Here is a 14,405-nt window from a genome sequence, read left to right as displayed (position 1 = left end):
AAAAATATATATATTAGTTAAGCTATAGATTTGACAAACACTATGTGCTGGGCATGGTGTCATGCTGTAATCCCAGCACTTTCAGCCAAGGCCAGAGGAATATTTGAGGCCAGGAGTTCAAGGTGAGCCTGGGCAACAAGGTGAGACCTTGTCTCTACAAAAAACCACATGGTAGCACAATCCAGTAAGTCCCAGTTACTCGAGAGGCTGAGGCAGAAGGATTGTCTGAGACCAGGAGATCGAGGCCGTGGTGAGCCATGATTGTGTCACTGCACTCTAAGCTGAAAAACAGAGACTCCAACTCATAAAAAAAAGAAAAAGAAAAAGATCATGAACCAACTTGACCAAATTAACATTTACAGACCACTATAACAAACAACAGTAATTGGAAAATTCATCAAGATGGAGTATATGACAGACTATAAGATAAGCCTCATTAAGTTTCAAAGAATTAAAATCATACAGAGTACATTCTCTGAGAATGAAAGGACTAAATCTAATAGATATCTTGAAAATCCCAAATTATCTGAATATTAAATATCACACATATACATAATCCATGAATCAAAGAACAAATCATAAGAAAAAAGTTTAAAATATTTGAACCATATGGTAACGAAAAGGCCTATGGAAATGTAGAAGATTCAGTTAAGGCAGTCTTTAAAGGGAAATGTCTAGCATTTTAAAAAACTACATATACAGGAATGAAAAGAAGAAAAGTATAAAACCAAAGTAGCTTAAAAAGAAGAAGAAGAAGAAATTAAGCCCAAAGCAAGTAAAATAAAAGAAATAAAAATAAGAATGGAAAATCATAAATAGAAAACCGATAATAAAGAAAATCAACCAAGTGAGAAGTTGGTTCTTTGAAAGATTAATAAAATTGATAATCTCCCAGCAAAACTAGTTAAGACTACAAAAAACATAATATCAATATAAAGAGTAAGTAATAGAAGCAATATTATTAGAGGTCCTACAGATATTGAAGAATTAGGTGACATTACAAATAACTTTATGCCAATAAATGGAGCACCTTAGATTAAATGATCAATTAACTGAAAAATACAAATTCAATGAAAACACACAACAAAAAAACCCAGAAAATATGATAAACCCTTCATCTGCCAAGAAATTAAATTTTTAATTTTTATTTATTTGTTTGTTTGTTTGTTTATTTTGAGTTGGAGTCCCACTCTGTCACCCAGACTGGAGTGCAGTGGCTGCTCCTGGCCACCGCAGCCTCGACCTGCTGGGCTCTGGCAATCCTTCCACCTCAGCCTTCCAAGTAGCTGGAACTACAGGCGCGTGCTACCACGCCCGGCTAATTTTTTGATTTATTGTAGATATGAGGTCTTGCCAAGTTGTCCAGGTGGGTCTCGAACCCACGGGCTCAGGCAATCCACTTACCTCAGCCTCCCAAGGTGTGGGATTACAGGCTGAGCCACCTAGCCTGGCTATTTTTATTTATTTTTTTTAAATTTACTTTTATTTTATTTTAAAGATGTGGGGTACAATTCAGGATTAGGTCGATAAGTGGTCATTGTACAGGTAAAGTTTGGGCCTCCCTTTGGTCCCCACTTTGTCTGGTTTGAGATCAGGTACCCTTATTGATATTATATCACCCCCTTCCCTCCCCTGGCAACATCTCCCTACTGCCAAACCCTTTCTTTTCTTTTTTTTTAGTCAGAGTCTCACTCTCATCCAGGTTGGAGTGCAGTGGCACACTCATGGTCACCAAAGCTTTGAACTGCTAGGTTCAGGTGATCCTTCCCCTTCAACCTTCCAAGTAGCTGGAACTACAGGCATGCTCCACCACACCTGGCTAATTTTTTGTAGAGATGAAGTCTGATTTTGGGAAGCTCAAGGGTTCGAGACCAGCCTGGGTAACTTAGTGAGACCTTGTCTCTACAGTAAACCCAAAAATAAGCCAGGCATGGTAGCACGTACCTGTAGTTCCAGCTACTTGGAAGACTGAGGTGGAAGGATCGCCTGAGCCCAGCAGGTCAAGGCTGCAGTGGCGGTGAGCATACCAATGCACTCAAGCCTGGGCAACAGAGTGAGACCCCAACTCAAAAAAATATATAAACTGCCGGGCATGGAGACTTATGCCTATAATCCAAGCACTTTGGGAGGCTGAGGTGAGAGGATTGCCTGAGCCCACGGGTTTGAGACCAGCCTGGGCAACTTGGCAAGACCTCATCTCTACAATAAATCAAAAAATTAGCCGGGTGTGGTGGAGCATGCCTGTAGTTCCAGCTACTTGGAAGGCTGAGGGGGAAGGATCGCCTGAACCCAGCAGAGGCTGTGAGCGTGCCACTGTACTCCAGTCTGGGCAATAGAGTGAGACTCCAACTCAAAAATAAATAAATAAATAAATACTAACAATCTTACATAAATTATTTCAGAAAATTAAAGAAGAGGAAATACTTCCCAAATCATTTTGTGAAACTAGCATAACCCTGATACTAAACCCAGTCAAGGACTTCAAAAGCATACAGAATTAGACACTAATATTTCTCATGAATACAGACACAAAAGTCCTTAATAAAATATTAGTATAAGCTGGGCTCGGTGGCTCAGCCTGTAATCCCGCGCCTTTGGGAGGCTGAGGTGAGTGGATTGCCTGAGCCCGCGGGTTTGAGACCCGCCTGGGCAGCGAGACCTCATCTCTACAATAAATCAAAAAATCAGCCGAGCATGGTAGCGCATGCCTGTAATTCCGGCTACTTGGAAGGCTGAGGCGGAAGGATAGCCAGAGCCCAGCAGGTCGAGGCTGCGGTGGCCGGGAGCGGCCACTGCACTCCAGTCTGGGCGACAGAGTGAGACTCCAACTCAAAAAAAAAAAAATTAGTATATCAAATATAGCAATATATAAAAGTAATAAGCTGGGCACAGTGCCTGACGCCTGTAATCCTGGCACTTTGGGAGAAATAGGAAAATCACTTGAGGCCAGGAGTTCAAGATCAGCCTGGGCAACATAGTGAGACCCCGTCGGTGCAAAAAATTAAAAAATTAGCCAGGTGTGGTGTACATGTCTGTAGTCCCAGTTACTTGGGAGGCTGAAACAGGAGGATCACTTGACCCCAGGAGTTTGAGGCTTCAGTGAACCGTCATCATGCCACTAAACACCAGCCTGGATGACAGAGTGAGAACTCAATTCAAAAAATTTTAAAAAATCAAAGTGTATAATCTATCATGACCAACTGGAACTTATCCTCAAAGTGCAAGATTTGTTTACCATTAGAAAATCATTCAACACAATTCACTGTATTACTAGAATAAAGAGGAAAAATCAAGATAATTTCTATAGATATAGAAAAATATTTGACAAAATTAATCATCCATTCATAATTTTTTTTAAAAAAGCTCTCAGCAAGCTAGAAATAGAAAACTTTATTTGCCAAGCACAGTGGCTCACACCTATAATCCCAGCACTTTGGGAGGCTGAGGTAATAGGACTGTCTGAACCCATGGGTTCAAGACCAGCTTGGGCAAACTGGTAAGACCTCATCTCTACAACAAATCAAAAAATTAGCTGAGTGTGGTGGCGTGTGCCTGTCGTTCCAGTTATGTGGAAGGCTGAGGCAGAAGGATTCCCTGAGCCCAGCCTGCTGAGGCTGCAGTGGCCAAGAGTATGTCACTGCACTCCAGCATGGGTGACAGAGTAAGAAGAATGAGATTCCAACTCAAAAGAAAACTTTATCAACCTAATAAAGCACATCTACAAAAAACATACAGTTAACATCATACTTAATGATTAAACACTCTCCATTTAAAACGAGGAACAAAGCAAGATATCTGCTCTCATCACTTCAACTGAACATCGTACTGGAGAAGCTAGTCAGTGTATTAATGTTAGAAAAAGAAAAAGTGTACCAACTGGAAAGGAAAAAGTAAAACTGTCTTACCTGCAAAAGACATGATTTTATATTTAAAAATCTTAAGGAAACCACCAAAATCTACTAATACTAAATAAATTAAGCACTCTCACAGGATACAATCAATATACAAAAATCAACTATGTTTCTATATACTAGCAATCTGCAATTGGAAAAGGAAATTTTAAAAATATTATTTACAATAACATTCAAACCCATAAAATTCTTAGGAATAAACTTAACAAAATATGTGTAAGACCTCTACGATGAAAACCATAAAGCATTGCTGAGACAGTAAAGACAATCTGAATAAATGAATAGATATTTCTTCTCCATGGATGGGAAGATTCAATATGGTTAACATATTCATTCTCCACAATTTGATCTATATATTCAATATAATCTCCAGCAAAACTTCAGCAGCTTTGTAGAAACTGACAAGCTGATTCTAAAAATGTATGTGGAGGCTGGGTACAGTGGCTCACGTCTGTAATCCCAGTACTTTGGGAAGCTGAAGTGGGAGGATCACTTGAGCCCAGGAGTTTAAGACCAGCCTAGGCAACATAGAAAGACCTTGTCTCTACAAAAAATTGAAAAAATGAGCCAGTCATGGTGGTGCACGCCGTAGTTCCAGCTACTTGGGAAACTGAGGTGGAAGGATCGCCTGAGCCCAGGAGGTTGAGGCTGTGGTGAGTCGTTATCATGCCACTGCATTCTAGCCTGGGCAACAGAATGAGACTCTGACTCAAAAAATAAGTAGATAAAATGAAATAGATATGGAAATGTAAAAAAAAACCTGAACTAGCCCAAACAATATTGAAAGGGAACAAAGCTAAAGAACATATACTACCTGACTTCAAGATTTCTTTTGTCAAGTCACAATCATCAAGATAGTATAGTAGTGGCAAAAGGACAAAAGGATCAATGGAACAGAACAGAGAGCCCTGGAATAGACACACACATATATAGTCAAGTAATTTTCAACAAGGGTACCAAAAATACAGTTTCAACAAAGTATTTTCAACAAATGAGCTGCAACTACTGAATAGCTGTAAGGAAATAAAGAGCCTTGATTTCTATGTCACACAATATAAAAGAATTAATTTAGACATACCATAGACCTAAACATAAAAGCTAAAGCTAAAAAATTTCCAGATGAAAACAGGATAATATTTTATGATTTTACTGTAGACAGGGATTTTTTTTTAACAGGGAAAACAAAAATCACTAGCCTAAAGAAAATATCAATAAATTGAATTTCATCATCAAAATTTTAAACCTGTGGGGTAGGATTGGCAGTTGAGGGAAACTGCTAGGGGAAGGAGGGGCATACCTCATCAACAAGGGTACCTGTATAATCAATGTTTGTACACTTAACCCTGAATTGTACCCCATATCTTTAAAATAAAATAAAATAAATTTTAAACTTGTAGGTAACCAAACTGGAAAGTAAGATGTAAAATTATCTCACTTTACACAACATCATCTTTTTTTGATGTGTCAAAAAGTATAATAGTGTATACAATAACACTGTATGTATACACATACACACATATATATATCTCTCCAAGAAAGAGGTGACAGTGACTCCAACTTTCAAAACACTACAAATTTTATCTTATTAATACTATTTTTTTGAGTTGGAGTCTTACTCTGTCACCCAGGCTGGAGTGCAGTAGCATGTTCAGGGCCACTGCAGCATCGACCTGCTGGACTCAAACGACCCCTCCACCTCAGCCTTCCAAGTAGCTGGAACTACAGGTGCATGCCACCTCACCTGGCTAATTTTATTATTTTATTGTACAGACAAGGTCTCGTCTGGAAAGTTTTATGACATTGGATTTAGCAATGAGTTGCCCAGGCTGGTCTTGAACCCCTGGGCTCAGGCAATTCTCATGCTACCACCTCCCAAAGTGCTGGGATTACAAGGTGTGAGCCACTGTACTCAGCAACACTACAAATTTTAAAAATTACAGATCAACATAACTATATGACTATAGTTAAGTGACTATAACAAATGTCATAATTTTAAATGTAGAAAACCCTAAAGATTCCACAAAAATACCATTATAACTAATAAATGAATTCAGGCAACCTGTAGATACAACATCAACACACAAAAATCAGTCACATTTCTATACACTAACAATGAAAAATCCCAAAAGGAAATTAAGAAAACAATTCCCTTTACAATAGCACCAAAAAGAATAAAATGCAGAGAATAAATTAAGCCAAGGATATGAAAGGCTTGTACACTGCAAACTACAAAACATTGCTGAAAGGAGTTAAAGAAGACAAATAAAAACATCCATGTTCATGGACTGCAAGACTTATTACTGTTAAGAAGACAATACTACCCAAAGTAACCTACAGATTCAATGCAATCCCTATCAAAATCCCAATGCAATTTTAGCAGACATAGAAAACTCCATCCTAAAATTCATATGGAATCTCAAGGGACCCTAAATAGCTGAAACAATCTTGAAAATGATGAGCAAGTTGGAGGACTCGCACTTCCTGATTTCAAAACTTCCTACAAAACTACAGTAATAAAAACTGTGTGTTCTTGGCATAAAGACAGACACATAAACTAATTGAACAGATAGCCCATAAATTCTTACACATATGGCCAAATGCTTTTTTTTTTTTTTTTTTAACAAAGGTTCCAGGACCATTCAATGGAGAAAGGACAGGCTTTTCCACAAATGGTGCCTGGAAAACCAGATACCCACATGCAAAAAAAGGAAGTGGGACCTCTACCTAATATTATAGATAAAAATTAACCCGAAATGAATCAAAGACTTAAATGAAAGAGCTAAAACTATAAAATACTCAGAAGGAAACAAACTGGAAAACTTTATGACATTGGATTTAGCAATGAGTTCTTGTTCATGACACCAAAAGCACAGGTAAAAGAAAAAATAAATTGTAGTATATCAAAATTTAAAACTTCAGAGTATCAAAGGAAATGATACCGTTAAAAAAACCTACAGAAGCTGGGCTTGGTGGCTCAGCCTGTAATCCCGCACCTTGGGAGGCTGAGGTGAATGGATTGCCTGAGTCCATGGGTTTGAGACCCGCCTGGACAACTTGGTGAGACCTCATCTCTACAATAAATAAAAAAATTAGCCAGGCGTGGTAGCGCACGCCTGTAGTTCCAGCTACTTGGAAGACTGAGGCGAAAGGATCGCTGGAGCCCAGCAGGTCGAGGGTGCAGTGGCCACTCGGCCATGAGCGGCCACTGCACTCCAGTCTGGGTGACAGAGTGAGACTCCAACTCAAAAAAAAAAAAGCCTACAGAATAAGAGATAATATTTTCAAATCTTATATCTGATAAAGGATTAATATCCAGAATACATAAAGAACTCCTACAACTCAACAACAAAAAACTCAATTAAAAATGAACAGAGGGCTGGGCATGGTGGCTCACGCCTTTAATCCCAGCCCTTTGAGAGGCTGAGGCAAGAGGACTGCTTAAGATGAAGAATTTGAGTCCAGTCTGTACAACATAACAAGACCTCATCTCTCAAAAAAAACCAAAATAATTAACCAGGTATGGTGGCATGCACTTATAATACCAGCTACTCAGGAAGAATCGCCTGGTGGAAGAAGCACCTGAGCTCAAGAGGTCAAGGATGTGGTGAGCCATGATCATGCTGGTGTGGTGGCTCATGCCTGTAATCCCAGCAGTTTGGGAGGCCAAGGCAGGAGAATCACTTGAACCCAGGAATTCAAGACCAAACTGGGCAACATAGAAAGACCCTATCTCTATTAAAAAAAGATAAAAGACTTCGAAAGAAGATATAAATGGCCCAAAAGTACATCAAACACACCAATCATTAGGAAAATGCAAATCAAAACCACAATGAGATACCATTCCACATACATTAGATAAGCTATTATAAAAAAAACTGAAAATATTAAGTGTTGTAACTCTTGTATATTGCTGATGGGAAAGTAAAATGGCACAGCAACCTTGGAAAACAGTATAGTAGTTCAGCCTTAAAAAGGAATGAAATTGTAACACATGCTACTCTGTTTCATTGAGACACATGAAACTCTGAAAACATTACAGAAAGTAAAATAAGCCTGATCCAAGGATAAATACTGTATGATTCTGTTATATGAGATACATAGAAGAAACAAATTAACAGACACAAAAAGTATAATAGAGGTCACCAGGGGTTGGGGGAAGGGGAAGGTGAAGAATTACCTTTCAATGGGCATAGAGTTTCTGTCTGAAATGAAAAAGTTCTGGAAATGTAGAGTGGAAATGGTTGCACACCAATGTGAATATACTTAATGCCACCAATGGGTACATTGTAAAATAATTAAAATGGTAAATTTGTTAGGCGTGGTGGCTCATGCCTGTAATCCCAGCCCTCTGGGAGGTGGAGGCGAGAGGACTGCCTGAGACTAGGGGTTCAAGACAAGCCTAGGCAACTTGGCAAGACCTCGCCTCTATGATAAATCAAAAAATTTTGACAGACATAGTAGCACATGCCTGTAGTCCCAGTTACTTGGAAGGTTGAGGCAGAAGGATCACCTGAACCCAGTAGTCTAGTTGAGGCTGCGGTAGCCTAAGTGTGCCACTGCACTCCAGCCTGGGCAACAGAGTGAGACTCAAACTCAAAAAATAAAAAATAAAATAAAATGGTAAATTTCAGTTATGTACATTTTACCACAAAAAAATACTCAAAAAAATTTAAAACATCTGTTTATCAAAAAACAGCATTAAGAAAATGAATACACAAGTCACAGGCTGGGAGAAAATATTCATAACACACAAATTTGACACGACTTAGATCCAGAATACACAAATAATTCCTACAACTTAATAAAAAGACAGATCAATTTTTTTAAATTGTCAAAGACTCGGATAAATACTTTATAAAAGAAGAAATACAAATAGCCTAAGAAATACAATAAGCACATAAGAAAGGCTCAATATCATTAGTTATCATAGAAATATATATTAAAACCACAACAATATAACATTATGCCCCATTAGAATAGCTAAAATTAAAAAAAAACCTGACAATATCAAATGCTGACAAAGATGTGGAGCAATCAGAACTTTATACTTTGCTGGAGGGAGTATAAAATCATCACTTTAGAAAACGGTATGACATTTTTAAATAGTTAAACATACATCTACTGTGTGATCCAGAATTTCCCACTCTTGGGTATTTATATGAGGGAAATTAAAACATGTGTCCACCAAAAGCTTTGTACAAGACTATTTGTAGCAGCTTTATTCATAACAGCCCCAAACTAGAACTGTCTCAAGTGGCCTACAACAGAAGAACATTCATATAACAGAATGCTACTCAGCAATAAAAAGAAACAAACTAACACAATGAATGAATTTCAAACACATTATGATGGGGAAAAAAAAAAAATCCCAGACACAATAGCGTATGTACCCTGTGATTTCATTTATGCAAAGTTCCAGAACAGGCAAAACTAACCTGCAGTGATAAAAATCAGAAGAGAGGTTACTTTGGGGTTGACTGAGTAGGGGCACAAAGAAATTTTCTGATGTGACGGAAATTTTTTATCTTAATGGGGATGTAGGCTATATAAAAACATGAATTTGTCAAAACTGACTAAAGTATATACACTTAAGGCCTACATTTCACTTACAGAATTATATCTCAATTTTTTAATTTAATTTTTTTTTTGAGTCAGAGTTTCACTCCACCACCCAGGCTGGAGTGCAGTGGCATGCTCACAGCTACCCCAGTGTCGACCTGCTGGGCTCAGGCAACCCTTCCGCTTCAGCCTTCCAAGTAGCCAGCTCTACAGGTACATGCTACCACACGCAGCTAATTCTTTGATTTATTGTAGAGACAAGGTCTCACCATGTTGCCCAGGCTAATCTTGACCCTGTGGGCTCAGGCAATCCTCTCACTTCGGCCTCCCAAAGTGCTGGGATTATAGGCTTGAGGCACTGCACATGACTTAAAATTTTTTTTTTTTGGTTTTAGAGTGCTAAACACTCGTGCTGTCAGAAGCACTGAAAAGAAGTCCATTTCTGCTATGCATCCACGCACAGTATTCAGTCAAAAGAATTGTTCCATAGCCAAGAAGGGTTACAAAGCCTTAGCTAGGGCAGGTTCCTGGGTCTGTTTCCTCATTTGTTTTGTTTTTTGTTTTTGAGTTGGAGTCTCACTCTGTTACCCAGACTGGAGTGCAGTGACCGCTCCCGGCCACTGCAGCCTCAACCTGCTGGGCTCCAGCAATCCTTCCGCCTCAGCCTTCCAAGTAGCTGGAACTACAGGCACGTGCTACCATGCCCAGCTAATTTTTGATTTATTATAGAGATGAGGTCTCGCCAAGTTCCCCAGGCGGGTCTTGAACCCCGCGGGCTCAGGCAATCCACTCACCTCGGCCTTCCAAAGCGCTGGGAATACAGGCTGAGCCACCGAACCCAGCCCTGTTTCCTCATTTGTAACATGCTGAAGTTTAGAGTCTGCTCCACCTTGATGCCTAGCATTACTATCAAGGTGAGACAGCTTATGCAGCAGCACTGTTTAATCCCCCCAAGAGAGCACTTTCTATTGATTCATGGCTACTATATAACCCTCCAACCTACTTCCAAAAACTTTTTCCTAAGGCGTGCTGCTGACAGAACTGAACCAAATGCCACAACTTTAAATTATTAGCCCTAACAGGGAGTGGGGAAAACAATGAAAGGAGGGAAAGAAAGCATTCAGATCACCATGTGGGGAACTCATGAACTGGCACTTCCAAAGCATGCTGTACACTTGCTTTCCCATCCCTCTCCTGCCTCCAGACTTCACAACGCAACCACCAGGAACGGTCTTTTACAAACAGCAGTAATTAAAAGGAAATTACTCACTCTCTGTCAGTTTTCACTGTCATATTCAGGGCTCCAGTAGGCAGGCCTGAACCAGCCAGGCACCTACCTGTCACCCTTGGGATAGGGCATGGCAGCAGGACAGGGGTCCCTGAGGTAACCAAAGACCCAGGGAGCCCTGGAACCAGCAGACCAAAACCAGTTACCAATCTGTCCAGTAGACAAAGTGATACCAAGAGCCAGTCATTCAGTCCTTCACTCTCTGGTCTTCCTTAATACCTCAGTGGTGCCAGCAAAAAACAGCTGGTTGGCTTACCTCTCATTGGACCGTATCATGTAGTCAGTAAATTCATGGTCTCCCTTGATCACCTCCAAGGGGACCACTAGGTTGACATCGGATTCGGTGTTCCGCAGCTGGTTGAGTTTCATATTCACTGAGAAGAGGTACTCCCGAACATCATCTATGCCCACTTTCAGGCCCTTGCACACCACATACCTGTCAGGAGACACCCTGTCACTCCACTGAGCAAGGGCTTCTTCCTCACACATTCTTTTCCCCTCAACCCCTTGCAGACTCTCAAAACTAAATTGCCTCCTTGTTCAACCTTAAGTCTAAGCATCAAGAATAGTATAGACCCATTATGTCACGAAAATTTACCTCGAATCCTTCCCTGTTTGGCTTATTTCTACTCTGTAGCAGTGGTTCCTAACTGCCCTGTGCCAGATGGGCTGCATCGCCATCACCTGAGGAGTCTGTTAAATTACAGACCGAATGAATCAGACTCCCCAAGGATAGGGCCCAGAAATATGTATTTCTAACAAGCCACCTGGCATTTCTGATTAGATGTGTTTTTTCTCACCTCTCGTGTGGCTCTGTGTTCCACCTGGGACACCAGCAGTGCCTCTGAATAGTGGCCCCCTTTCCTCTTCCCATCCCATGCCCCTCTATTGCTGGTCATGGTCACCCTCTCCTTGGCCAAGTTAAAGATCCCCCGCATAAGTGCAGAGAACAAGGCTTGTGGAGAAAGAGGCAGAGGTTGAACTGGTACATCACAGGACAAAAAGATCCAAGAATCCTGACTCCTACTGGCTCCAATCACTTCCTTAAAGTCAAGATTTTTAACATAGCTTGAGAGGTCATGCCAGAGAGATGCACCACAATTTGCTGTTCTGATGCTAAGCCAATAGTCTGGTTAACAAAGAGAGAAAGGCTTCACCTTTCTGAGTTGGCAGGACGGCTGGTAATGGGCTTGAAGAGACACACTCGCTCAAAGCAGCAGTATAGCAGGTAGATAAGCCCCACACTGAATGGTGTGAACAGGTCAAAGGTTTTACAGATGAAGTGGCCTCCTGGATTAGACATAAAACACCAAAAGCAGTCAGTGGAGCTATTTCAGGAAATGGGGGAGGCCGTCTCAGGAAGTGAATATAACAAAGTTTTGGATCCAATACCTGGGACCAATAAAAGTCAGACACAATGTAAGGGGGAAAATCAGCTTTAGAGGGGACTCCGAGGATTCTACAGCCCTTTCTTCCCTACATTCCTCATTTAGCTACCTGTCATCTAATATAAGCATATGTTTTTAACTTCCTAGCCAACTCCTATACATGCTTTTGTCCAGTAGGGCCTCTAGTGGGTCCCAGGGTGAGAAGACAGCTGAGGAAGTGTCACCTGTCCGGACAATGGACAGCGCCATGAGGAACTGACACAGCAGCAGTTGCTTGCTGAGGATCTCCTGTAGATTCTCCTGCCCCTCCACTGAGAAACCCTGAAACAAGAGCACAAGGATTGGGGTGGGAAAGAGAAATGAGAAGAACATCCCTACCTCATCTCCATGGAGAGTTCCTGCAGTGCTTTCATTATCTCCACCATCTGACTGACAAAGATGCAACTCAGCATTATTTGACAAGGTCACATGGCTCCTTACAGATGGACTGAGCAGTAGGACCCAGGCCTAACTATTGGACCAGTTCTACTCTCCTGCTCTATCACTCCCAGGGGATGGAACCAAGTCTGCTTCTCCAAGGAGATGGTCCAGAAAATTTTAAACTCATGTGGGAATCTGGGGAAAAGTAAGGTAGAACAGAGGCAAAATACTGGCTAATCACAGGTCAACACAAGAGAGAAAACAGAATGCTCTGGTGAGTCCCAACAGGATCAGGGAGTAAATGCAGTGGAACATTCTGCTTGGGCTCGCCAAGCCACTGTGCTGACTGCTAGACAGGCCCAAGGTCTGGTGACAGGAGAAAAGTTAACTCTGAAAATCACAGCAATCTCTCTGTTGACCAAGGATTTATTTATGATATCCCTTTTACTGTACTAAGACCATTGTGATTCTTCCCTCTAGCAGGCAGACACTCTGGTCAGAGTGTTTTTTACTTTACTTTTCTTTTTTTTTTTGAGTTGGAGTCTCACTCTGTCGCCCAGGCTGAATGCAGTGGTACAATCATGGCTCGCCGCAGCCTCAACCTCCTTCCACTTCAGCCTTCCCAGTAGCTGGGACCACAGGCTTGTGCCACCACACCTAGCTAATTTTTTTATCTGTGTAGAGACAAGGTCTTGCTATGTTGCCCAGATTGGTCTTGAATTCCTGGGCTCAAGCAATCCTCCTGCTTCAGCCTCCCAAAGTACTGAGATTACAGGCGTGCCCAGCCTCAGGTTATTTTTTCAAAGAATGTCTGCTACTATTTCTAAGTGGTCTCCTCCTTGTAGGATCGTAGTAGGAAGCCGAGTCAAGTTTACATAAAAGTAAAAGAGGCTAAAGGATGAGGGGACGCAGGAGATACGGAATGGGTACAGTTTTACAAAATGAAAAAGTTCTGAAAACTTACTGCACAACAGTGTGAATATACTTAATACTACTGAAGTATTTTGATGGTACACTTAAAAATGATTACATGATCAAATTTATGGGTTTTTTTTATAATTTAAAAAAAGAGAAGGCTGCCTCCATTAAACTGGCCCCAGTCAGGCAAAGTCTTCCTGAATCAACCCTATAAAAGTAATAGCTGCCGGGCTCAGTGGCTCAGCCTGCAATCCCACGCCTTGGAAGGCCGGGGTGAGTGAATTGCTTGAGCCTGCGGGTTTGAGACCTGCCTGGGCAACTTGGTGAGACCTCTTCTCTACAATAAATCAAAAAATTAGCCGGGCGTGGTACGCGCGCCTATAGTTCCAGCTACTTGGAAAGCTGAGGCGGAAGGATTGCCAGAGCCCAGCAGGTCGAGGCTGCGGTGGCCGGGAGCAGCCACTGCACTCCAGTCTGGGCGGCAGAGTGAGATTCCAACTCAAAAAAAAAAAAAAAAGTAAGAGCTAAGGTCAGACACAATGACCCACATCTGAAATCTTAACACTTGGGAGGCCAAGATGACACAATTGCTTGAGTTTGGGAGTTTGAGACTAGCATAGACACCACAGCAAGACCTCATCTCTACAAAAAAAAAATTAAAACATTAGCCGGCCGTAGTGGCATGTGCCTGTAGTCCCAGCCACTCAGAAGGCTGAGATGGAAGGATCGCCCAAGCCCAGGAGGTACAGGCTGTGGTGAGCTGTAATTATGCCACTGGCGACAGCCTGGGAAACAGAGTGAGACACTGACTCAAAAAATAAATAAATAAATAAATAAATAATAAAAAACTCAAAATCAAAAATGTTTAGCAATGTCTTCCAGATTTATAGAGGCTTCTCAAAATGCATGCCTGATTATAGG

At 41.1% G+C, this 14,405-nt stretch overlaps 1 protein-coding gene across 1 annotated transcript in view; it reads right to left on the bottom strand.

Annotated features, from left to right (window-relative positions):
• Positions 1-14,405, bottom strand: part of CMTR1 (cap methyltransferase 1) — a 60,920-nt gene that overhangs the window by 14,613 nt on the left and 31,902 nt on the right. The window contains exons 11-13 of the mRNA XM_008066147.2: positions 12,371-12,467; positions 11,916-12,048; positions 11,015-11,194 (exon numbers count right to left, since the gene is read on the bottom strand). Of these exons, the coding sequence (XP_008064338.1) occupies positions 11,015-11,194; positions 11,916-12,048; positions 12,371-12,467 (410 nt within the window). The remainder of the gene's footprint in view (positions 1-11,014; positions 11,195-11,915; positions 12,049-12,370; positions 12,468-14,405) is intronic.

The sequence above is a fragment of the Carlito syrichta genome, unplaced genomic scaffold (assembly GCF_000164805.1).
Source record: "Carlito syrichta isolate Samal-C Ts95f unplaced genomic scaffold, Tarsius_syrichta-2.0.1 Scaffold308847, whole genome shotgun sequence".
NCBI lineage: Eukaryota > Metazoa > Chordata > Mammalia > Primates > Tarsiidae > Carlito > Carlito syrichta.
Note: the sequence above shows the minus strand (reverse complement) of the source record. Positions and strands in the feature narration are given on the sequence as shown.